The 26,409-nt window shown below is 35.2% G+C and overlaps 2 protein-coding genes across 2 annotated transcripts; one reads left to right on the top strand and one right to left on the bottom strand.

The window, feature by feature from the left end:
- The first annotated feature begins 175 nt into the window (after positions 1 to 175).
- Positions 176 to 24,069, top strand: LOC110440500 (dnaJ homolog subfamily C member 16-like). The gene is made up of 13 exons (XM_021483617.1): positions 176 to 378; positions 5,044 to 5,110; positions 6,055 to 6,245; positions 7,144 to 7,277; positions 8,163 to 8,347; positions 8,926 to 9,189; positions 9,788 to 9,918; positions 10,666 to 10,864; positions 12,473 to 12,664; positions 13,268 to 13,335; positions 14,451 to 14,597; positions 20,524 to 20,691; positions 22,089 to 24,069. The coding sequence occupies exons 1-13, from the start codon at positions 227 to 229 to the stop codon at positions 22,486 to 22,488; spliced, it is 2,298 nt and encodes a 765-aa protein (XP_021339292.1). The 5' UTR covers positions 176 to 226; the 3' UTR covers positions 22,489 to 24,069.
- On the bottom strand, positions 16,068 to 18,609 carry LOC110440501. Its single transcript, XM_021483618.1, has 2 exons — positions 18,250 to 18,609; positions 16,068 to 16,826 (listed from the first exon to the last, which is right to left on the bottom strand). The coding sequence occupies exons 1-2, from the start codon at positions 18,353 to 18,355 to the stop codon at positions 16,369 to 16,371; spliced, it is 564 nt and encodes a 187-aa protein (XP_021339293.1). The 5' UTR covers positions 18,356 to 18,609; the 3' UTR covers positions 16,068 to 16,368.
- Positions 24,070 to 26,409: the final 2,340 nt, after the last annotated feature.

The raw sequence follows: 26,409 nt of genomic DNA on the forward strand, positions 1-26,409 counted from the left end.
TGTCTATTGTAGAAAAACATATATAGCCAACCAAATGTTATTGACTTGAAAAAGTCACAAAAGAAGATTGTTCATTAATCAAAATGCGAAACTAAAGTTGTACTAAATCCAATCTCAATCAATTGAATGTTTTATTTAATCGTGGTTTTATTTAGGACGATTCAAGGTTAATTTCGACCTTGAAGTTCGTTGTGAGAGCATAGATAATGACAATTCGCGTTAAAAAATGTTAAAATTAAGACTTTTACTCGCGATAATACTGTTTGGAAACATTTCAACGGGACAAGAAGATGAAGACCTGTATCAGACTCTGGGTGTGAAGAGAACTGCATCCCTAAAAGAAATCAAGCAAGCTTACAAGGCACAAGCGCGAGAATGGTAAGCTGAGATGTGAGATGATGTCTGAGACTGATGATCGATTGAGATTACGGGCTAGGGTGCGATGATGCCGATCCTTCAATTATTTTGCATTTGCTGCTACCACTGGCTGTGTCTCACTTTTCAATATCTTTTTATTTCTTGCAAAGTCTGCTATGTCGCTCTAAAAGCGTTGGGTTGGAAACACAATTATCAGATTATGAAATAGACAATGTCCACTGATGCCATTAATCTGTGGCGCCCATCTCCGACTGATTCCTCACATATGGTTTCTTACAGGAAGATCCATGTTCTACTGTTTTAATTACATTCTGTACAATAAAGGTTAACATTACAACATCATAAGCAGTTTGTTCCTCAAAATCTGTGGAAGCAGTTTAATGATTGCTTAATTGAGTAAAAACCGGTTGGACAGTACCCATTTGAGTAACAATTTTATTACTGAAATGGGGAATAAAGTGAAATGAAAACACATAAATTCCTTTTAAACATTATGAACAAAAAAGGGCATCAGTCTTTCAACATGTTTCAATAAAACAGATTGGGCACAATGACGCATATGGGTAATAATATTAATCCTGCATTTGGGTAACAGTTACACATTTGCAGTAACAATTTTATTACTGAGATGGGGAATAAAATGAAATAAAAACACAACTTGAGAATAAAATGAAATAAAAACACAGCATTTTATTCCCCATCTCGGTAATAAAATTGTTACTGTAAATGGGTAACTATTACCCAAATGCAGGATTATTACACATAAGTGCCGTTGTGCCCAACCTGTAAAAGATAAAATGAGATGCAGTTGTGCACAATAAAATGTTAATTCAGTTGTCTAAATCTTTGTGTAAAAAAATGACCAATTGAATCACCTACCATTGCTTAAAGTGTTTTGTAGAGTTGCTATAAATAGCACACAAGTCATGCTCACCTGTCACATTTGCACTGGATGATCCCATTGACTACACACTACTAAAGTCAATGGAGAACAAAATCAGTGATATGGTTTGTCATTTTCACCAAAAGTTAGACATCAGAATTGATAACATTTTGTGAACAAATGTATTATAGTGTTATATATATATATTGGATTCAGTTGAAAGAATAACGCCCTTTTTGGCTCCAAGTTTTTAAAAGAACTTTATGTGTTTTTATTTCACTTTATTACCCATTTCAGTAATAAAATTGTTACTCAAATGGGCTCTGTTCCCCAAATGCAGGATTATTACGTAATACCCATATGAACAATGTTATGTGGGAAAACAATGTGGGTTACTAGCCTAAGTCTTTAATTTCAATTTACTGTTTCCATGTGTATCCCTTTATTGGAATTGCCATCCTAGTGTAACTAAAGGTACGGTAAGGCTATTCTATCGGCATATGTAGCAGCTATCACCGGTGCAGTCTATTTGTTTAACTGCATGGGTGTTAACTTTTGAGACGACCAAATTTTGGGGAGTTATGGGAAAAGGTTCCGAGGTCACTGCGCATACGTCATAGATTAAGCCAATCAGAATGGTTGTCCGATACATGTTACATAGGACCAGGAGGCTGGGGTATATAAGGGAATGCACTGGTAAAACACGGGGACTTGCATTATATACCAGGAGGGGAAAACCTCTCCACCGAGGCGCTGAAAACAGTGCTACCGATGTACTGTAAACAGTATATATACACCCACACTAGGGTAAGGTTAAAGCTTGTCAGCTGAACGTTTATTTGTCAGTGTTCTGGGAGGGGTTAGTTTTCATCGTTATACTTAAAGAATAGTTAAAATTACCTATAGGCCTTATTTTACCACATTGGGCTAATATATATAGGTTCACTGCTACACTCCATTATTTTCTATATATTGCAGTGGGATTTGTTCTGTACTGTGGTCTGTATACTGTTATTAATGTACGTATTGTTTGCCATGTTTTAACGGCTAGCTTAGCCGTGGGATATTATGTAAACATTAGTTAACTTAAAAACAAGGTGTGGATTGGTTTATAACTCGGATACTCCTCCACATCTGACGGACTTGTATACCTTTGACTGTAAACAGATGCAGCGGGACATTCCTGGGGATTGCCGGGGGTCAGTTTGTAGGTAGTTTTGGGAAAACCTAAATTATTATACGATCGCTTTCATCTACCGACACTGGACAGACTCTCCCCACGGATGTCCTATTACAGTAAATAATGACCATTTGATTGTTGAAACAGTTTATTGAAAATATTGTTGATTTTGTCTGATGAGTGCCATTCGAACACACAATTGTTGTGCATATACGCACAGGCTTAAATATCAGATAATAAAAAATTACCTGTACAGGTACTCTAAAATATACATGTCAGAGTGTTTATAGAATCCGGTGTATATAGGGACCCATTCTCAATTGAAAAATGACCCTGAATTTTCCCAATTTCAGCTGAATCTTTATTTTCCCAATTTCAGTCTTTATTTTCCCAATTGGATTAAAAGAGTGTTTATGTAAGTTTCCAGTCATGATATGTGCAATGTTCAAAGTATTACCATCCATACATACATACATACATATGACTTGCTACCTAGCCCGTCAAACCTACACACCTGGAGACTGAGGGACAATGCAGCATGTGGACTGTGCAGACGACCCGCCAATTTGGCGCATGTGCTATCATCTTGCATGGTCGCACTTACAGATGGCAGGAACACATGGCACCATGACCAGGTCCTCAAGGAAATAGCAGAGAGCCACGACAATGCCAGAAGGACGAAAAGAGCAGTGATGAAGGGACCAAAGTTTGTCAACTTTGTGAAGGCAGGAACCAAAGGGGAGAGCAGCTCGGAGGGAGGCGGGATACTCGCAACAGCAATGAGGGCAGACATCCATCAGAGGATGGGTTTCCCAGCCGAGGTGGCTGCAACACCACTCCGCCCAGACATTGTGTTGTTTTCCTGGAACTCCAATTGCAAGCAGGTCATGATGGTAGAATTGACGGTTCCATGGGAGGACAGGATAGAGGAGGCACATGAGCGGAAGAGGACGAAGTACCAGCAACTTGTATAGGACTGCCAACAATGAGGTTGGAAGGTATGGTGCCTGCCAGTAGAGGTTTGTTGCAGGAGTTTCCCTGGCTAATCTCTATGGAGGACATTGAGGTTGCTGGGGATACTAGGGATAGAGCGGAAGAAGCTTGTGGGTGCTGTGAGCAGACAGGCAGAGATGGTATCCAACTGGATATGGATGCAGAGAGAAGAGCCTTGGGGTGGATACCAACAGTGGTGCTAGTCACACGGTGCCACAACACAGGACATGGCAAGACTTGATGGACGATGCAGGAGGCTGCAGCAACAACATGGCCGCAAGCTGCAATTCCAACCAGCAGCAGAGAGAGCCGACCTGTCCCTGGCTGGGTCTGATCAACCCAGTCGGTGCACCTCTGGAGGACGACGTGGAAAAGTGCCGAAACGTCTTACGAAGGAGGACCATCCACCTGATGATGGATCTTGCCAGCATTGGTATATATTCCTATGTATTCCAGGTATAAATAAATAAATTTGAAATTGAATAAACAAAACACTGAAAATTGATAGTTATGTATTGCTATACATTTTACTGAAAGAAACAGGTAGAGGAAAATTTTTGCTTATCACATTGTAGATTTAATTTTTTCCAAACTTATGATATTTTTCCAATCCTGTAGGGGATCACTGATCACTGATGATGCTTGCCAAATGTCGATGATATCTTCCAAATTCCTGCTCAGAGGCCCTTTCCCATAATAGCTGGCAAAAACCCTGCATGTAGGGGGCTATTATTGAAAAAACAGTAAGAAAGTGGTTCAAATGTCCAGAATGATGACATGTACATCGGGGCTGTTTTCGTTGAAACGGTTGAACCGGTCAGACCACAGTTGTTCGTTTATTAACTATGGTCGGACCTAGTAATCTAATGCTGCTTTCAGGCAAGCCTTGACAAAGCCTTGTAAGGCCTGCATTAAAATTGGCAGGTCCGCCAGGATTTATACCTGAAATTGTTACATTTACAAATGGAAAAAACGGTTGTTCCGCATAAACGAACAAGCCCCAATATTTCTGTTGAATAAGGCCAAATAAAAGAAACTTACGTTTCCACTAACCCTCCAACTCTAGATTTTTACGCCTACCCATTTTTTTATCAGCATTTAGTGATATGCACTACTGTTTAAGTCAGAAGTCCTGTTCTATATAAGAATAGTAAAAATATTTTCAATAATAAAAAAATGCCTTCCAACCTACCCTATTTTTTCTGAGGACGAAAGTAGAAACACAAGTATTTTTTGGCCTAAGCACAAAGTCAACAAGACTGACTGATTGTGAAAAAAACATGCAAAGCTGGTATGATTTTACCTTTACCCAGGCTCTCACTCAGATCTGGCTGAATGACTCGTGCTCAGTATATATGGTTCAATTTTAAGTTAGTGTAACAATCCATGTCAAATCTAATTTCCAAGAAGAGTGAGGTGGCGTGTACAATTAATATACAGAGGGTACTATAACCTAAATTTTGAAAATCGTTCACTGCTGATAGTGAATACAGGTATTGCAGTTTTTCAATACACCTAGCACACAAATTACTAGATAAGTCAGTGGTCATTTGCACACCACAGATTTTCATTTGAAAGTTTTCACTGATTGTATTTTCTTTTCTTGCAGGCATCCGGATAAAAACAAGGATCCCAATGCCGCCGATGTTTTCACTAGAATAAATGAAGCATATGAGGTATAGTCTGAAATTTAGCTTTTGCACCAGTCCATATATAAACACTGTTGCTGTCTCAGTGGTCAAATATGATGGATGTAGTAGTATTAGATGATAGGGGATTGACACACAAACACATCATGATTTTGTACCACTGACTACATTTTTATTCAGCCAACATTCTAATTTAATAAACAATGATGCTTTACATTATTTTTGGATAAATATCATAATATATAAATTAATGGTGAGTTATCTCCCTTGGACCATTAGCAACTACAGCTAACTTTAATTCATGCACATCAGTGTCCCAGTAGATGCAGATTCTATACCCTAAAAATGAAAGTGAATTAGTTTGATTAAATTCATTGTTCATGTACTACTGCAATTTTTTGTATGAAAGTAACATTAAAATTCCATTGAAAGGAATTAATTTTATAATAAAGATAGTTATTAAGATAAATCATCATATGAAACCTTTCTTCAAAATTAATAGAATTGGCTTCAGAGGCTAATTCAATTTAATGAACATTTCGTAGAAGTATCATCAGAAATTATAGTGGTGAAGGTAAATCTTCAACACTTTCATGACTGTAGACCATAATGGACCTATTCAGATCAATATATGGTAGAGTCTACTAAAGTAGTATGGGGATGGAATGAACAATTATAATTTGACTGGATCAAAATTGTGCATTTTAACAAGGTCACAGTATTTAATGTCTTGTTTCTGATTGGTTTTCATTTTCAAAACAGTTTAATATATTTCCAAAGAAATGAACATTTACAAATTATCACTGTATTTGGTATATATGGTTGTACATAATTAGTGTCCAGTCCATGCTGGTATCTGTACTAGGCTGGTTTCTCATTGGTTGATGGTTTCTGGACATATTAGATGTAACTACTTACATATTAGCACATCACATTGGACTTCAATTGCATTAGATAACTTGTTTTTGAAGACGTTGAGTGACGAGGAGAAGAGACGACAGTATGACAGATTTGGGTACACCACTGCACGAGAACCTCAAAGACAGCAAGGCTTCCACCAAGGCGGTGGACCTTTCGAAGGATTTGGAAATTTTTTCAGAAGTTCTGGATTCCATTTTGGAGGAGGGGAATCAATCATCGATAAATATACTGTCACACACAGGTAGGGTATATAACATGTTGTCAATTACATGTATATATAGATCCAAGGGTAGAGCCAACGCCGTTTCTTTAATTGATGTTTTGTTGGTTCCTGAATCCATTGCCTGGATACCAGCCAGTATGCAGGGCGATTGATCAGGAATAGGGACAAACTAATTAGAAGAGTAGTCAATCGCAACAAGCTCAGGATAAGTTGATTTTCTTTTATTTATTACTGTTGACCGATTTCTCCCTTATAGTGGGATTCTTCAGGTACTAACTTATCCCAAGCTTGCTGCGATTGACTACTATTCTTAAATGTATATATATACAGCTGAAAGGTAACCATATTCATGACAAATTAACGTGTATATATATATATATGCTATAAGTCAAAAATGTAGTACTGAATCTGAAAACTTCAACAAAATTTCTTTTCACTTCATTTGCAACCTTTCTTACTTAAAACATTTACCAATTTAAAGTCTTTTTTTGCAACTCCTTGATAAATTAACTAAAACCATGTTACTTTTGTTACTTTTTATAATTTACAAAAACTTTTACTGGACAAATGATGATGGCAGCATATAACAAACCATAGTTTTTATTTATCACTGATGAAGAATTTGGTCTAGTGTATACTTTTGTTGCCAAGTGAACATGTTTTAGTGGAAAATTAATTTGAAAGTTAATTAATTTAATAATTAACTGTTTGCATGATTTTGAAAATTGAAAGAAAGAAAAAAAATTGAAGTAATTAGCGGTTAGTATTGACTAATGTAATACATCAATACTTGCATTTTACCTTCATTTTCTTGTTTACATTTAGTTGGTACTTAATCATATGAAGTGCAGCACTACTGCATGAATTTATATCATTATTCTTGCCCAACAAGTAATAGTACTTTTATCTGTTACAGAATGTATGAGACGAAGATCCTCCCCGAGAGCTACAATAGACCCTACTTCCTCTATGCATATGCAGATTTCTGTTTTGAGTGTTCAAGAATTGATCACCACATCGAAAAATTCATCAAAGAGCTTGACCTTGTTGGTAGGTGGTTAACATGTATAATTGTCATATCGCTTTCATTTTTGTTTCCAAACTACAAATCACTTACAATGTACAGACAATATTTTCATTGAATTTCAGTGACTAAAATGTATTTGTTTCCAAAATATTTACCCAACAATATGTACCTCTTTTTTTCCTTAACACTGTTATAACCATTCCATACACTGTTAAACATACATATAAAAGGAATTTTTATTTTTAAATCCTTTTTGTCTCGCCACCACGAATGCTGCCTACTTTTCATGGGCCATTGACTTTGTCAGAATCTCCATCCACATTAAGTTTTTGCATTTAAGTTAGTTTCTTTGATATGTGCATCGATGGTCAAAGTGGGGCATATGCGAGATAAATCAATCTGAATGGCTTGTGTTTTTCTTTAAAGTCTTTTTAAAATAAAGTATTTGATCAATATCCTTCGGGGTTTTAAAGAAAGTACTGTTAGAAAGGAGATGCATTTTGCTTGGCCTAACTGAAAAACAAAACAAAAAACAAAATAAATTCTTGAATACTTTAATTTGAAAACTCTCAGTGTCATATTGATCTTATTGTTCTGGAAACAAAATAAACATCCTTATTGAAATTAATCGAAATTATAACCTAATTAACTGTAAACATTTTAAATTGATATCAGTATTTAGGTATAGAAACAAAGAATGACACCTGTATAATCTTGATGTCCAGTTAGTCACATCAAGTTCTGGTACATCAGTGCATATGAATTGTTTTTATGTATATTGACATATATCTTTCAAAATTATGGAATTTTGTGAAGAAAGTATGGTATAACCACGTTTCACTTAATCACTCAGTGTGGTGTTTCTACTTAATAGACAGTATGACTTTCTCTTTTCACTACTTACATAGGTTTCGGTGTAGGAACCTTCCATGCTGGACATGCTGTCGGTTTGGCCTCGGAACTCCGAGTTCATCATGTACCTGCCATTTTAGGAATCGTCAACGGTAGAGCGACCTTCTTCACAGGAAGTGTCGGGCCTCAGCAGTTCAGAGACTTTATCAGGAAGATGTTCCCCTCAAAACTTATAAAAAGGGTAAACACTGTCAGGATTTTTCAAATTTTTGTGACAAAATGTAATTCCTTAAGGTTAACATTTATTACTGAAGAGAGTTTTGATAACTTTTTTTCAACTTAAAGGCAGTATAATTCAGTTTCCAGTTTACTGACCTTTTTTGGTCTTTGCATAAACTTAAAGCTCTTTTTTCATCAAGGTAAATTTTCCTTTAGTTCCATTTCCATCAAAGAAGAAGTGAGGGCATATTATGTTATGTTTTACAATTTCTTTTTAGTCATTTTTAGATTTTACTAGACAAGTGACCTATCACCGTCCATAACTAATGTTATACTAGATTTAAATTTCCAAGTACTCAAAAAAATAAAAATTATTATATATATAGTGTATAAGTATAATTATGCATATATATAAGATCATAGAAATTGAAAAGAAATTTCTACATATTAAATGAATCACAATCAGCATCTGTGTATAGGTTTATATGTACCGGTATATTCACCATACTAGGTCAAACATATAGAATCTGAATAGCTTTAATTTTCCATTAAACACTCTGAGCTCCATAAATCAGCAAGTTTCCTTTTTTTTATCTACAGAAGTTGACAGATGACACCTACAACACTTATCTGGACGGATGGACGGACAACCAAGTCCGAGCCATTATCCTCGGACAGAAGGAGGAACCAGCAATCCGATTTCTTGCCACAGCCATGTATTACAAAAATTTTGTAAAATTTGCATACATACACACAAGTTCGCCAGACGTCGCCAAAATCATGAAGAAAAATGGAGTCAATAAATACAGAGAAACTCTGCTTATGTTCAATGAGGAATCTTCATCGCCAGTGGCTACTATAAGCGTAAGTGGTTGATAGAAACACCAATAAGCTTCAAAACTAACTCTGAACGTTCCTGATAATTAACAGAGCTCAGTCTGTCTATTTCCAGTTATGTCAGCATAATGATTATAATGACACTAGCTTCAAGGATATATTTTCCTCCTCAAAATTCCAGTAGTTACACTCACTTTCATTCTCTGCACCCCTGAAATATATCATGACAAAATTGAAGGCTCTGTATGTGCCACCTTGTGGTTGATACAGCTACACTGTTCGATACTTTAATGTACATCGAAACGATTGTGCGGCAGTGTAAAAGTGAATATAACCGGCTTTAAAGTTGGATGTTGCTTCTCTGTAATCTTCAAAGGACAGCTATCAGCCTAGTGATTGGTTAGATGTTGTTTTTTTACCTGAAACAAATCAAATTCCGAGGGTGTAGAGAAGGTATGTGCATCAAGACCTGAATTGTTTGATTTTGAAGATGTCCTAGTCTGTAGAGTGAGATTATCTGTAGGCAGAAAGCTGCCCTTTCTGTGTACTTTAAAGTCATTATCCTGTTACCATAGGTGTGGTATTGGTCTGCTGAATTAACTGCAATATAATTTGTTTTCGACAGATGCACCAGTTGTCACGAAGTACGCTAAATGAAGTCATCGAAAGTAACAAATTCCTGCTGCTACCTAGATTGTCATCTCAAGAAAGATTTGATGAGCTTTGCCCTGTTGAGCGATCAGCACGTCGTAAAAAGTCAGTAAACTAGATTCATTGTTGTTTTAATGCTTCATTATATATTATAAATAGAAAACTTCATTTGAGAAGAAATATCACTATACATTTGTGGCAGTGCTGTTTTCAGGATTTGGAATGTGAAGGGTGAACTGACCTAGTTACCAGTAACAATTTTAAAATGACAAATTCAACCGGGTCTTTTTTGCCTTTTCACATAAATATAAAGTTAAAACTGTATGAAATCATCAATAACTACACATGTTAGTACACATGCTTGTAGAACTACTGGAAAAACATTTTAAAATTAGTCCTGGTTAATCATGGTAGTCCTGCCAAGATAGGCATAGACCAATAGGAAACATTGAACCAAAGCCCTGGATTACTTTGAAGAACCAGTTGCTATCATGCAAATTACTGCATGTTTGTGCATTTTAAGCATGAAATTTCAACAAAGTTAATTATCAATATGTTGGTGAAATTAAATGCAGAAAATAAATTAATTTGAGGCAGTCCGCTGGCCGGGCTTCCATGCGTTCGAGGATATCCTGTAGTCAGCCCAGACATATTCTGGGCAACCTCAGGCAGCTGTCAGGAAGCTGTTTAGTGTTTATCTTATTCTATACGGAGAAGGGGAAATAGTTTGACACCCACATACAACATGTATAACAAATGCTCTATTTTCACTTTAGTTACTTAATGAATTCATACAGATCCCTGTAGTTCAATATTACAATAAAATATAAATCCCTGTGGTATTTTTTTCAGATTGTGCATTGTTCTATTTACAAAGAAGGCCAATGATCACGAGGTATATCGAGAATCGTTCCGCCAGTACATCCGGCGTTCCCCATTAATACAGCAGGATCGTGTCAGGTTCACCTATGTATACGAAGACACTCAGAAGGACTTTGTGAAGAGCCTAACAAAGGGAAGCAAATCTGTCGTCGAAAACAATGCTGCTAAGGTATGACTAAAACAAGTGTCCAATACAGAGAAGACCTTGAGCAATATTGCCTTGTTCTGATATTATATAATTATAGCATGTAGATCTTGGTTGATAGGTGGTTTTATTAGGTCACCTGAGCTTTAGCTCAAGTGACCTATTGCTATCCGTTTTCGTCCGTCGTCGTCCGTCGTCCGTTAACATTTTACATTTCAAACTTAAAGTCAAGTTCTGCTGGGCCGATTGAACTGAAAGTTGGTAGGAATGATCGCCTCATGGTCCTGACAAAGTGTTGTTATTTTTCGGGTCGATCAGAAATCCAATATGGCCGCCACGGCCGCCATTTTGAAAACCTATTTCAAACTTAAAGTCAAGTTCTGCTGGGCCGATTGAACTGAAAGTTTGTAGGAATGATCGACTCATGGTCCTGACAAAGTGTTGTTATTTTTCGGGTCGATCAGAAATCCAATATGGCCGCCACGGCCGCCATTTTGAAAAACTATTTCAAACTTAAAGTCAAGTTCTGCTAGGCCGATTGAACTGAAACTTTGTAGGAATGATTGACTCATGGTCCTGACAAAGTGTTGTTATTTTTCGGGTCGATCAGAAATCCAATATGGCCACCACGGCTGCCATTTTGAAAAACTATTTCAAACTTAAAGTAAAGATCTACTTGGCCGATTGAACTGAAACTTTGTAGGAATGATCGAATCATGGTCCTGACAAAGTGTTGTTATTTTTCGGGTCAATCAGAAATACAATTTGGCTGCCATGGCCGCTATTTTGCTACTTAGTTCTAATAGGCCGATCTCACTTAAAATTGGTCTAGGAATGATCAGCTCATGGTCCTGACAAAGTTAAGTTAACATTATACTATTTTTTACTCAAATTGGTACATATTTCAACAACAAAAATAAATATTGTAGGACTCAGGTGACCGTTAAGGCCCATGGGCCTCTTGTTAACTTAAGGACAGCATTATCTCTAACCTGTGATCAAATAAATCACATATCCACCACAATCTACATGCTGCAATAGTTTAATTTTATATAGCTAATAATTCCTCCAGTCTGCATTGGTCTTTTTAATAAAATATGAGTCAAAATATATAGCCACTTTCAATATTCAAATTGATGTTTGTCTTGTACTTTTAAGTTTGTTTGATGTTTTATTTTACGTTTGTTTTTGTCAACCATTCGTTGGCCCAAATGACCTATCCTGCGTTGATGGGCCGTTAAGCATGTAATAATAATAATAAAATCCATAAAGGAAGTACACACATGTATGTGTATATTGACATTGTATACATACATAAAATTGGACTTTACTCAAACTTTGGAAACATGGACAATTATATTGATCTCTTTGAATAGAAATCTGTCAATTTAGGTAACACTCCCTTATAATTTACTTGTGCATACACATCTTTGCTCATTCACCCCTAAAATTTCATAATGAACTATTCCAACCTTTGAATTGGAAGAGTTCAAATATGTCTTCAGGGGTGAATGAGTTAAGGCTTTAGTAAAAAACTATGAGGTACAGATTATATAGCTGTAACCTACAACTTTTATCTTAGTATTCTGACCTAGTATTCTGACCTGCCAATCATTGCATTACCTGTTATAGGTTGTCTTTATTTGGAGGATGGACATTCACCACCTGAGCTATGATTGGCTGAAAACAGGTTGGAGTGCCAACCCTAACCGCCTACAGGAGTGTGAGGAGTACCTTGAGGAGAAAGTCAAACTTCTCCTTAACTCTGATCAGTCTCTCGCTTATAAGATTCTTCTACCGGAGTTTCATAATGAACATGCTTTGGTAAGTATCAAAACAAAGAATCGAGTTAGTGATGGGTAATTACCGTAATATCTAATGTAATAACAACATGAATAGTTAGGACAATGCGTAAACTTCAGATTGAAAACAATTGTATATAATAGTTAATCTTATATTGATGGTATATTTTTCAAGAATTGGAGTTATTTAGAGAGAGCAAGACTTACTATATTTATCCTGCAATAAGCCCAGGGAGCCAACACACAATCTCTGACTGAAAGTAGGGGGGGGGGCTTATTACAGGACAACACATAATCTCTGACTGAAAGTAGGGGGGTGGGCTTATTACAGGACAAAGAAAAAGCTTTTGTTGACATTTTTTACAAACTGCAATATATATTGATGGGCTTATTACCAAGCATGGGCTTATTGATGGATAAATATGATACTTAAATATGCTTACCAACACATATAAACAATAAATTATAAACAATAAATTGATAACGTTAAATATCTACAATAGCAATTTTTTTCTAGTAAACTTTGTTGAAAATAGGCAGACATCAAACAATAGATGTCAGTGTTTTGATTACGTTATTTGTATCTCATCTTCAATTTAACATGTGTTGTGTTTTAATTTAACAGGGTCTGATGGTGAGGATTCTGTATAGACTTCTGGACTGGGCTGAAAGAGGTTTTTCCTATCTAACATGGTAAGTTATGTCCTGCCTGCTTTATCTCATGCTACGAGTTGTGTAATGTATCAAAATAAGTTGAGATCTATTTTTAGCACATCAAGAGGAAAAGTTTGTATTCTTAAGGATCCCTGCCTCACTTCACTGTGTTTTTTCCCTGTAAACAATAACCTCCATTTAAGTTCCATTTTATATAACTGTAGCACAGTTGGACCTCAATGTTTCCAATGACCAGGTAGCTAGTTCATTGGGTTAAGAGTGATGGTATACCAATTTGAAGTCAAATGTAAAAAAAATCTTGAACTAGCCCTGCTGGATTTTTACACTCGGGGCACTGTTGTTAGATATTTTGTGTTTATTTCTTCTTTTCTATTTCTCACAATAGTCCCACAGGGTATGGTTTTCATTTCGTTAATGATTTATCAACAGTATGTAGTCATGCCAGAAAAAAACTAGTTTCCAATCAATGCATAGTTACCCGTTTTTGGCAGTGGTACGGGTATCCTTAACCCTTTCACCCCTAAGTAGCTTTCGTAGACTCTACCATCCATTTATCTGGAAGAGTCCATTGTGGTCCACAGTGATGCAAGGACTAAGAGTGGTTTTTTTGTGAAATTTCTATACCGGTTACCTTTCTGTTACAAATTTGGATTTAAAGTAAATGGACATCCAAAATGCATGGCGTCAAAATTTAATGTTTCTAAGTTTGCGTGACCATTGAGAAAATTTAATCCTGTATATGAAAATATGTTTCGTGTAAATATAAATCTTATAGTGTACATGTTCAGGTTATAAAATGACGAGAATCCCCGCCTTTTGTCATAATTTGCCATATTGAGAAATTAATCTTAGAAGTTCAAATCATGAAAGTTTGACTGTTATTAGGGAATGTCAAAATATTGCTCATTTTGAATTTCAAGATATAAGATTTCCCAAAATCTACCTTTTTCATGTTTGTACATGGCACATAAAACTTGTTATCTTATAAACATGAATACATGTAGTAACTATTGAGTGAATGTGTTTTTACTCTCTGCAGGTATGATGGTTTGGTAGTAACAATTGAAATGTATTTTTACTCTACAGGTATGATGGTTTGGTAGTGACAATTGAAATGTGTTTTTACTCTACAGGTATGATGGTTTCACTGTAAGTACGGTGCTGTTGTCTCTGTTCCTCATGTTCTGTATGGGATACTTTATGAACAAGATGGCCGATATAGAAAACCAGCAGGTCAAGGAAAAGGAACCAAAAAAAGTGAAGGCACGACCACCTTCAACGTATGTATCTGTTCACTTAACTTGACCTTGTATGTGATATTTGACCTTGACCTATTCCTGTGTTTGAAGTTTTTGACCTTGACCTTCTATATATGGACATATTGACCTTGACCACCTCTGTTTGTGATCTATTGACCTTGACCTCTTTTTGTTTATACGTCTATAAAGCTATTGACATGACCTTTTTCTGTGTACATGTATGTATCTATGGACCTTGAGCCCTCTGAATATATTATGTTTACCTTGACCTTTGTATGCATTTATTGACCTTTACCTCCTGTTGTGTTTCGTATTAATCTTGACCCAATACATTTATCTAGTAAACTTGACCTCTTCCTGCAATTGTATCAATTCACCCTTCCATGCCCCGCCCCCACGTAGCAACCAAAGTCACGTGACTACATACTCCTACAACAAATGTAAACAAGCCATAATAAAATTTTGCCCATGGCGATGGAGGCAGCGACTGTTGCAGGACTCGGGGACATTCCCGATGATTTTTGTATGGGATACATTCAAGATGCAAACATTTCTGAAAAATGTTTATCCAGGGGAACTATTTATTTTAGAGAGGGCTATGTCCACAACCTAAATTTAACAAAAAATGATGTCCAAGCGGAGGTGGCAATCGGAGGGAGATGCTACAGAAGCATGAGAAAGGGGGAGAAGCCACACTTGTTAACATTACATGTACAGTAGGCTTAACAAAGAAGTGTGTTAAGGACGCATACTGTTCAGCTGGGTAATTATCCAGTTTGGGTCTGTCGAGTTCCGTTTTTCTTTTCTTTTTTTAATTAAACGGTTGTTCAAAATATCATGCAGTGATGTACGTTGGTTTCCTTGTTCAGACGTTTTTTTAAATAGCGGTATCCGCGGCTCAATACTTGGCAATTCTCCCTATTTAGGAGGGAGACTCACGAGTTTTACATCTACATAGTAATGACCACCTACATCTATTTGAAGATCATGTCATGGATAGTGGGTGCTAGGCCAAGAGAAGAAATTGAGCAATTTAAACTAGTGAATTTGCTAAAATTTCATCTGAAAGAACAGCTCAAAAGATGCCATTTACTTGGGGTGTACAGTTATACATACATTTGTTTTAATCTCCCCGATGGACATTTTAAGAAGTTGGCAAGTATGACAAGCTGGTGTTAAACTGTTTATGTGTGTAATCTTACCTATTGCAATATGATCATATATGAACCCCCTATATATATGCGTGTACCCTAAACTACAGACTGTAGTGCAGGCCTAACGTACAATCATGGCAGTCAATGAGTCATTAAAAATGTAAAAATTATATATAACAAAAGGTGGACATTGATAACGTTAACAGTCATCTCCGACATCTGTTGCTGTACTGTGCGATTACATCCAAATAAAAACAAGGGAGTAGGCCCTATTCAAAACATTTGTTCCTAAATGTACTGTTTACAGTGAAGAAATAAAAAGTCTAAAACATTAGTCATATTAATTATATTTAATTATTCCTTTAATGCACTCATCCAAGTTCTGCAAATGAAGTGAATAGCAGCTTACATAAAGGCATAACATAGACATTTATCCCTCCCTTTTGTCCTCTTTTTAAGGACAAAGCATTAATTCTGTGTTGATAACAAATCATCAGTACATTATTACCCCATGCCCCATTCCCAAAATTATATAGTATTACCCTTCCTCCATTCTTCAATATCTAAGAGTGACAAGATCTGATGTGCAGCAGGCCTAGTTTACAAGTTTCTTCCATCTGCGACAGGGACTTGCGAACTTACAACGTTTCACGGTATGCCAGAGGTTCGCATCCTGTTCTGCAAATCACTGCTTGAGTGGAGATAGCAAATCTAAAAGCCAGATCTTTAAGACCAAAATTGTGTCGCAGTCTCATCAATGTTAACAACAGTTTATCCTCGCACTCCATGTTAACTATGTCTTTCCTGTTATTATGGTGTTGTGGGGCCTGAATAGTGAGAAAGTCAAGTAGGGCCTGGAATGTTGAGAATTTGAATCCTGTATAATATTCAAATAATCCTTGAATCTGTGATTCCTCCTTTAAAATCTCCTGAACAGTCAGTGGTTTGGGTTTGTCATCACTTACAGGATTTCCCAATGTAGCTTCATGTTGTTCATACCACACTCTGTATTCATTGAATAAGACTTCAGACTGATGAACTTGTTGTTGTAGCCTCTTGATTTCAGCTGCTGCTGATAGCAGTTCCAAAGATGTTCCTGAAAAAAAGTTCTATAAATAAATCAAATTCAGCTGATTTTATTTTATTTTCAGTCTCAGAAGAATGACATTGCTTTTAACAATGGCAATGTCATGTCTTGCTGAGAAATGATTTATACCCAACCAGTAAAAGTTAGGTTGCCACCTTGTTACCAAGATTTGGTGGAAATATCAAAGGTTGCAATGTTGGAAAAGGCAACACGGTCCCAAAGTACCAACACCCTATGGAACAGACTCAGAGAGAAAAGACTTACAGCATCTCAGATGTTCAAAGTTGTAAACAGAAAAAAAGGTCCTACTGATGCTATGCTAAGAGATTTGTTTACAATAAAGACATTTTCTTCTGTAGCAACAGATTATGGTATTAGTAGGGGGAAAATTGCCAGAGAAAAATATGTCAGTCAAAAGTCTGTCTAAAACATACATGTCCATGATTGTGGGTTAGTGATAAACAATGAATTTTCCCATCTAGCCGCCACACCTGATGGTAAAGTATGTGACAAAGGGGAGACTGGTATTGTGGAAATAAAATGTCCCTTTGTAGCAAGGCAGATGAGTATTACTGAAGCTTGCAATGTGATCCAGAATTTTGTACCTAGTTATGAAAACAATGTTGTAAAAATGAACAGAAAACACAACTACTATGTTCAAATACAGGGACAACTGCTTAACTGCTAGTCACAGGTGCTCCATGGTGTGACCTTGTTGTGTTCACAACAAAAGAACTGTTTGTTGAGAGAATTTATCCTGATATTCCATTTATGACCAAAATATTACTTCAGCTGTCATTTTTCTACAAGTATCATGCTTTACCATACCTCAAAAGATAAGGTATACCATATATAGCTTTACCTAAATCACACCAACTGAGCAAACCCAATAATAATTTACACACATACTTTGATATTGCCACAATTTCACATTAGAACTTGAAGCCTTTAAAATATATTGGTTTGCAATTCCTAGTCTCTAAAAATTGTATTAATTGATAATAGTTATACATGTATACAGTGAAACCTGTCTAACCTGACATTCACTGGGGCATAACATACTGGTAAGATTACAGAAAAATAGTCTGTCAATAGTCTAAATACACAGGTCATATACTATTATTTTCATAACACATGGGATTACAGCATTATGTGTAAAGTGTCTGAATAATCAGGGGTCGGACGAGACAGGCTTCACTGTATTTTATTCCAGTTAAAACTGGTATTAAATATTTAATGAAAACCAATACAATTGAAATTGTACACAACAATACCATAAGTGTTCTAGGACTATATACATATGGAGACTACATGCCAAATGAGTTTGATGTATAGTGCATAGTTCAGTTTCTGGTTTTATAGATAAAATGATATTTTGGTATCTTTCCATTTTCAAAATTTATCTCAGCTTTATACTAAAGCATATCTATACCTTGGACATCAGTTTGTACAAGATCATGTTCTTGCTGTGGTGCTGCTACATGGCCAGTACTGTCTGGAGTGTTAACTGGGACTGAAGTGGGCTGGGGATCCTCCATATCATTGTTCAGTTCAGTGCTGTGTCTTGACAATAAAGAAATGAAGATTAATTTTATTATGGGTTTTCAAGACTCAACAATTTAGGTGTAACCATAATTATTTACAACATGATCTCGATGTATTCCTCTTTTGATATAGCACAACATTAAGACATGGAGAATGGGTTGAAAAAAACACCAAAGACTCATTGGTTAGAAACTAGAAAGGGATACATCTTTCAATAAAATCAATCACTTACAGTATAACTACATGCCCTGAATTAATTTATATAAAAAATCTTATTTTAGAATGTCTATTTCAATTTGTATGTATGCATACTTGACATTTTGGGAATAACAATTTGTTTATCAAAATGTTTAAACACCAAGGTATAAAGAAGTTAATTGATTATAGCTTATCTGATTCACTGCAACATATTTCCTGTCAGGACAATACTTTCTACTTGGAAAATCTATAGCAATGAAAAACTGATCATAATTGTTAAAGTCTAACGGTAAACAGTAAACAAGCTCTCTACTTTCATTTTGTTGACATAGGGGCATGTAATACAGCTGTAATGTAAACAACTAATGGGTCAACAAAATGTTGGTTTTATTAAGATTAAAGATAATAATTGATGTGTGTTTGCTGCTTGCACACCCGCAACTTTTTATATGCTTATGAATTAAACCAGCAGAATACAAGACATCAAAAAAAGAAATGATGATTCCGCTGTGCATGCCCCTGTGTTGGACCAACAGCTCTTATGTTTACACAGTGTCATAACAAGTTTTGCTCGAGACATATTAAAAACATATGAATGAAATTGAGGATTATGTGAGTATTGCCTGTTTGGTCAACCATATTCTCTGCTTTACTACATTATATTTTCTAATATCGGGATATAAACATACCTTTGAACAAACAAACTTGTGTCTATCTATATTTGTTGCATTAAGCTGCGAATGGGGTCGTCCACAAGCCTTCACCCATCTCAGGCATGTTTCTAGGTTGGTTTTAGGGTTTTGGAAAGGGAATTAATGTCACACCGTTCTCCAATCTTTCTGCATATAGGCTGTCGCTGTTGCTGGTTCCCCAGGAGCACTTCTTCACCATTATTTCACTGCCGCTCGTATTTACCCTCGTGTCAATGTCCGACAAAGTTGTCGGAGGTAATGGCCGACAATCGAACTCGCGCTCTGATTGGCTGAATTTGTATAGCAACCGCGTTGCTAACAACGATGTGGAAGGGTGAATTGATATTGACCTTTGCAGTATGTAATAATGACCTTGACCTTTTCCTTTGTGTGAACCTAATGACCTTGGCCCTCTGTGCATGAATCTATAATCGACCTTCACCTTCTTTACTGTGTATGTATCTGTCTATCTTGATGACATTAATTCTTACATATGTACATAAGGCCAAACACAAAAATATGTGTGTTTCTGGTTTCCCTACCAACCCTAGATTTTGGTGCCTACCCTAAAGTTTTAATTGGCATTTAGTGATATGCACTGTTAATGTCAGAACTCCTGTTCTATATAAGCATCGTTAAATATTTTCAAAAAAATCAATTGCCTACCGACTGACCCTAATTTTTTTAAGCAGAAACAGGAAACACACTTTTTTTTTTGGCCTCATGATTATCTACATGAAATGTGACCATCTAACCAACTGTCTGTAATGACTGGTTTCAGAATTCGCCATGTAGTTGTATTAGTATTTGACATAAGTTTATCACTGATTTCTTCACATGATTTTTGGATCAAAACAAAGTAGATCTGTAATAAACCTAGTTTATGTGGTTACTGGCTCATATCATACTGAAATGTCTACCAGAAATTAACACTTAGAACACAAAAACTTCAAATGTGTTTCATCGGTGAATTTTCTTTCAGGAATTAAATAAAATGTAATATTTGCACGTGTTTCATTTCATTCATAAAGGAGTCCGTTCATTGAGCAAAAACTATCACTGCTGGGTACCAACACAGGCAAATTTAAACATTTCGAAATTTGACGGTTTGATATATATCCTTAGAATGTTTTTATATTTTGACCTGAACAATGTTTAACACCAATCTACCATTGCCTGGCTTACCACCTTCACAATGTTATGGAATATTGAGTATGTTTTATCATGTTACATAAAACATATATGCTGACTTTGACATTCCTGCTTTTCAGTTCTGTAGACAACAAAAAAGTCAACATATATGAGATCAACTATAAGTCGTACAGTGACTTGGTTTCTAATGTGGAGACAGGCTTGACCTTTGCCCTTTTGGTGGATGAAGAATCGAAAGAAAAGCTGCTCCATCGGTTTGGGGAACTAGTTTACCCGACTTATACAAGGTATGGAAAGCTGTGTGGTATCTGGAACTGTATAGTTGTTAGATTTAGCGGGGTTAAAAGTTTGTGGTTCGGTGTCCAGACCTTATTTCACAGGGGTTTTACTTTCATGAAACACAATTTCTGTCAGTTTTTTTGGAACACCTCGGAAAGAGTTCTGAGTGCTTGTTACTACAAGTATCAAACTACCCGACGATCTAAAATATTCACGATGGTTTTAATTTGACGAATTTTAAAGCATTCGCAAAATTCACGAAATAAAAAACCCTCGTGAATATTAGCAACCAAACAATACATGAACATTTGATGGGGAAATCTCATTTGTAACTTGAGAGTGTCACCACAGTTATTGTGTGTATTACATGGTTACCGTGTGAATCTTAATACAGTAACAATATCATCTCTATATAATACCGATCTTTTCATTTGCCACTTCGTTTACCACGAACATATTTCAATTTCTCTTTTCACCTTTTCTTTTAAGAATTCCCCTATATGTTTCCCTCAATTTATGGCCAGGCCCCTTTATAATGCCAAATTTCTCTGGACAAATAGTGGCAGTATACGTATATAACAAGGTTTTACTGTATAGTGATACAAGTTTTTAGGCCATGTGATACAAGTTCCTGTATTTCACACTGTGATAATATATATATACAAGATGTTGTTTAACCCCCGTAGTATTTCACACTGTGATGATATATATACAAGATGTTGTTTTACCCCAGTAGTCAGAACTCCTTCTGGCTGGAACTTATTGCTTGTTTTCCACTGATAAAATCGATGAAGTGACATTCATAAGAATTGGTTCCGAACATTTATCACCATTTCATTCTACGGTAAGGGGACACCATTATTCCGTCATTGATGTGATTTTGTCCACATTGTTGTTCAGTTTAAGTTTTTGGGTATCAAATCAAACATTCATATGTGGTAATGATGACTTGCAGAAATTATAATATGTAAATGTAAAAAAAAACATTGGAGGTATCTAATTTAGGCAATACCAAACATATGTGTTAATTGAAGTTGTTATGTAAGCAAATATTTTACGTTGGATTAGACAAGAATGACGCCAGATCCTGCAAAATTTTGAAAGCAATAGGCTTGATTAAAACTTCCATAAATGCAGCAATATAATAGTTTTAGGCAAAAATTGTATTTAAATGTTTCATTCGAGAAGTTTTAGAAACAAGAAATTTAAGACTATAAAATATTACACTTATTAATGCATATAAATGTTATGTACAAGGTTGTTTTACCTTCATCTGTAAATATAAATATAATTCAATAATGTAATATTATATGATATCAATGGGGTGGGCTTAACCCTGAGCATGGGTTTATCACTGATTAGGTATGGTTATCTCCCTTTAATCCTATTCTTACACCCATTGTAGGTACAGCGCCCTCACATTTGGTTTCGTAGACCTTGATCTCTATCTGGGATGGTACAGACACCTACTCGAGGAATGTGTCGACTTCAAACAAGACCTGTCTGGCATCAAAATCAAAAGTTGTTTGGGAACAGTTCTGGCCATTAATGGTTTCAGAAAATATTTCTACATTTACCATCCGAAGCGAGTTCGGAGATGGGTCCGACAACATACTGATAACGTTCCAAGCTCTATCGGGTTTTTCGATACGGATGAGGAATCAGATTCAGAAGAAAAACGCTTCAGGGAAGACGTACCTTCGGAGGATCTTCTGAAAGGCTACACAAACTGGATGGATCGAGTTTTTGATGGATCAGTAAAGAAAATCCGAGTACCATACTGGCCTGAAATGTTAATTAAATAAGAGTGGACGGAATATAAGTTTTTAGATATTTATTTATATAATTTATAAGAGAAGACTAAGGAATTTTGTTAAGCTATTACAATCAAAGCTGTTCTTTTTTTTCGTTTTTTGAGGATCTATTGCATTGCACTCTTTTTCAACTCTCACAATTATTTAATGTCGGATTTCTCCTATTAAGATCACAAATGAAAACTGATTTTAATATAATTAAATCTCATTATATATCTTAAAACACCAGTCATGATAAAGTAGAAATTCACATTTAAACAAATCCGAAATGAGAACTTTTCTGTTTCATTTCTTAGCTATAAATAACTTTTATTTTTTTTATTTCTTTAGAATTTTATTAAAGTATTTAAAGTTTGAATAGTTACCATCGTATGTCATTGCCACTATATAACCCTAACAAAGTTAGTTGCGAGTTGTCCAGCTCATGAACTGCCAACAGTGCGCTTCATGGAATTTGCCTTTGTGCAGTTGGCATTCATATTGCCTATAAATGCCAACAGAAAGCAGTTCAATACTTAAATGAATGATACGAAATATTATCTTTTGAATTGTTTATAATTGCCTAAGTGTGGCTACATTACGCTATATATGTTTCATACTGATGTTCCCAATTTTAACATTTCAAAATTTTTGGTTTTTGTTTCGCAGTTTTTTTGCTTCTAACGTCTTTTTAACAACAACAGTATTCATTGTTTGGAACTGAAGCCCTTTAGTAATGATCAACAATAGAATTCCAGTTAATTTGTAATTATGATATTGTACTATTTTAAGATTGTTCATACCACATACTTGCCGGCAAACTCTCCCTATTTCTTCTGATCTGGTTTCTAAGATTTGATGATTTCATCTGAACAAACAACTCAAAAAATGCCATTTAAAAGTTAGTCTTTTAAATGGCAACTTAGGGAAACTTAGGGAAACTTAGGGAAACTTTTCTTTTCTTAGGGAAACTTTTCCCTAAGATGTACTACATACACACATTTTATGTATGTTTTAATTCTGAGCATGTGTAATCTCCCCCATGGAAATTTCAAAAAGTTGGCAAGTATGTTAATACCATCCAGGGGTTTGCAATATTCAAAATGAGGTCGTTTATTAAATTTAATATGCCATGGTTATTGGCTTAAATTTAATATTTATCAGACTGGTGAGACATACGATTCTATCCATTTGAATGGTAGAATGAGTGGTTGATTTGGTAAATCTTTGCTTTCTACACAATGACATTTACTTAACTACTCAACTGATAACATTTATAAAGTAAATCTGACCAGCTCGTAGCAGAAAACGGTTAAAGAATTGCATTGAAGTAACCCATTCAAAATGGTGTACAGCATTATTCTCAAACACAATGTCATTAGAATATGGTGCCAAAAATGTATGCTACTACTGCCCACAATTTTTGATGTGTTGAGATTTTTTTCATTGTATGCACTTTGAAAATGTAATGAATAGATCTAGAAAATTTAATAATTTTCCAAGTATATTTCACCGATACGACAAAATATACTGATATTGATACTGAAAATATTGGTATTCATGAAATATATATGATATTCAGCAGGAAACCATCAACCCTTTCATCCCTATGTAACTTTAGTAAACTCTACCATGCATTGACTTGGTTGAGTCCATTATGGTCTACAGTGGTGAAAGAGTTAAATAAATATTTCTTCCTTCTTGTATATTATAGGAATTGATTTCTGTGTTTACTTGTCTGATTTAGCTAGACTGTCTGTCTTGGAAGATACTTATTTACAGTTTCTTAGTACTGGGTCAGAGAGGTTGCATCATTTTCACACTGAACATTAAAATCAAGTGAAAACATTTGTATAAGGTTAAATATTTCTCTTGATTAAATGAATGATTTAATTTAGCGACTTTTTAAATGCCAGTGGGTCAATTTCTGAAACAGTTGGTTCAAGAACAGAACCTTGCTGTAGAATCATCTCAAAATATGTGAGATGTCACAGTAACTACCAGACACCTTGTTTAGATTCATTTCACATGGATTATAAGTCATTAATAGAATATATACCCGTACCAATGCAGAAAAAGACATAATAAAAATTCCCATTAACAAGGGAAATTTGAAATCCAGGGTTTATATCATCTAAATGAAGATAAATTCCTTAATACCCAAGATGTTAGGGGAATTGGTGACCCATTCCTATAAACAGTTCTTGAACACTGTTTTTAACAATATTGATTTTTTTTTTAAATTGTCTCTGAAAGTGTTAAATGTATTGATGAAAATATTGAGTTGTGAAATTTGAGTTATTTTGTTTGTTTGCGAATTAGCGACGTATATTGATACGAGTACAAATTTGGCATTTAAACACATGGTTGATTTGGACTCAAATCAAGTATTTCCTCCTATCAAAGTTTATATTGATAATCGATGATCTCAAATATCATTGATTTGTCATTGTCCCAGCAATTTTTATGCAGCAAAGCCTTGGTTTGTCTTTGAATGTCACCCAAATTGTGGATGAAAATATTCTAGTCACAGCTTTTTTATATTTTATGAAATATTTTTTCATATTGTTATGAAAAGAATACCTATTTGCCTAGAGACATTTGAACTGAAGAGATATGATTTCATTGTTCTCTGTGAAACAAATGTGTATCAAGATATTTTAGAAGAACACTTGTTCTTCGGACATCAAAGATACGATAAAACTTGAGTTGAACTCTGTGAGACTGTCCAATCCAGGCCGTTTTTCTTTACCAGTATAAACTGTTGTGAAATAATTTTGTTTAACATCTCACAGTATTGGTTTAACTATTTGATAGAACAATATATATATAGGATCTTACATGATTTACATTTCATATGAGATTTAGGAAACGAGTTTAAGAATTTTTCAATTTAGCGAGCCTCTAGCGAGATTTGTGCCATTTGTTCGAGTAAAAGAACAATTTTCATGCAGCCTTGAAATGTAAAAAGCCGCCATTTTTACAACCAATCACAGGACTGATAGGTCATATTACATGGGTAATTATGCCAAAAAAATATATGACATGGGTATATTCACTGGATAACACGGTACATTATGTGATAAAAATAGAAAAGCCACAGCATACAATTGCAAATTGTACAAATTAATTAATTTTAAAGAAAAACTATACTTCACTAAGTTGTATTGGTGGAGTCAGTCAAATCATAGCTATCAAATATGTACATGTATAGGTTAATTGAAATAGTGTTTCAATGATTCCAAAGAAACCTTTCCATGATTCCAAAGTACCTTAAACTGGGACAGAATTTACCACATCAATGAGATATTTGTGTGAATATTTTGTTCACTAAAACAGAACTCAATCTGTTGATATTTGTAAAGGTGACAGCAGATGAAAATTGTTGAATTTGTTCCATCAGTGTCCTAGAAAAAAATAAAAATTGAGGTATAATTAACTGCACAATTAATAGTGGAGATGTTTTTGTCTGTTTTTAATTCTTAAATCAAATATTTATTACTAATGTATTTCCAGGTGTTTTTTTATTGCTATTGTTAATAAGTATTGTAACATTGTTTATTCAAGACATAGAATTCACAAAATATTACATAAACATGTAAAGCATGTACTGGTATTTTTGTCATGTTTTCTGTTGATTTGATAGAAATATTACATGATGGGATCTTAGACTTGCATTCTTGTGATGTTGATATTGGCAGGTTGGATCTGTGTTTGTAGACGGACGAGACACATCGATTCTGTCAAATTGTGACATAGCCCCGTTTGCACTAAACTTACGAATCAGTTTTGGAAATTCATTAATACATGTATATAATATAAAAAGAAAAAAATCAATAATTCCAGAAACACTAATTCTGTAAAATTCTGTCATAGCCCCCTATGCTATGTATGAACTGCACTACAAAATTATTGACATTGTTTTGAGTATAA

The sequence above is a fragment of the Mizuhopecten yessoensis genome, unplaced genomic scaffold, assembly GCF_002113885.1.
Source record: "Mizuhopecten yessoensis strain PY_sf001 unplaced genomic scaffold, ASM211388v2 scaffold11183, whole genome shotgun sequence".
NCBI lineage: Eukaryota > Metazoa > Mollusca > Bivalvia > Pectinida > Pectinidae > Mizuhopecten > Mizuhopecten yessoensis.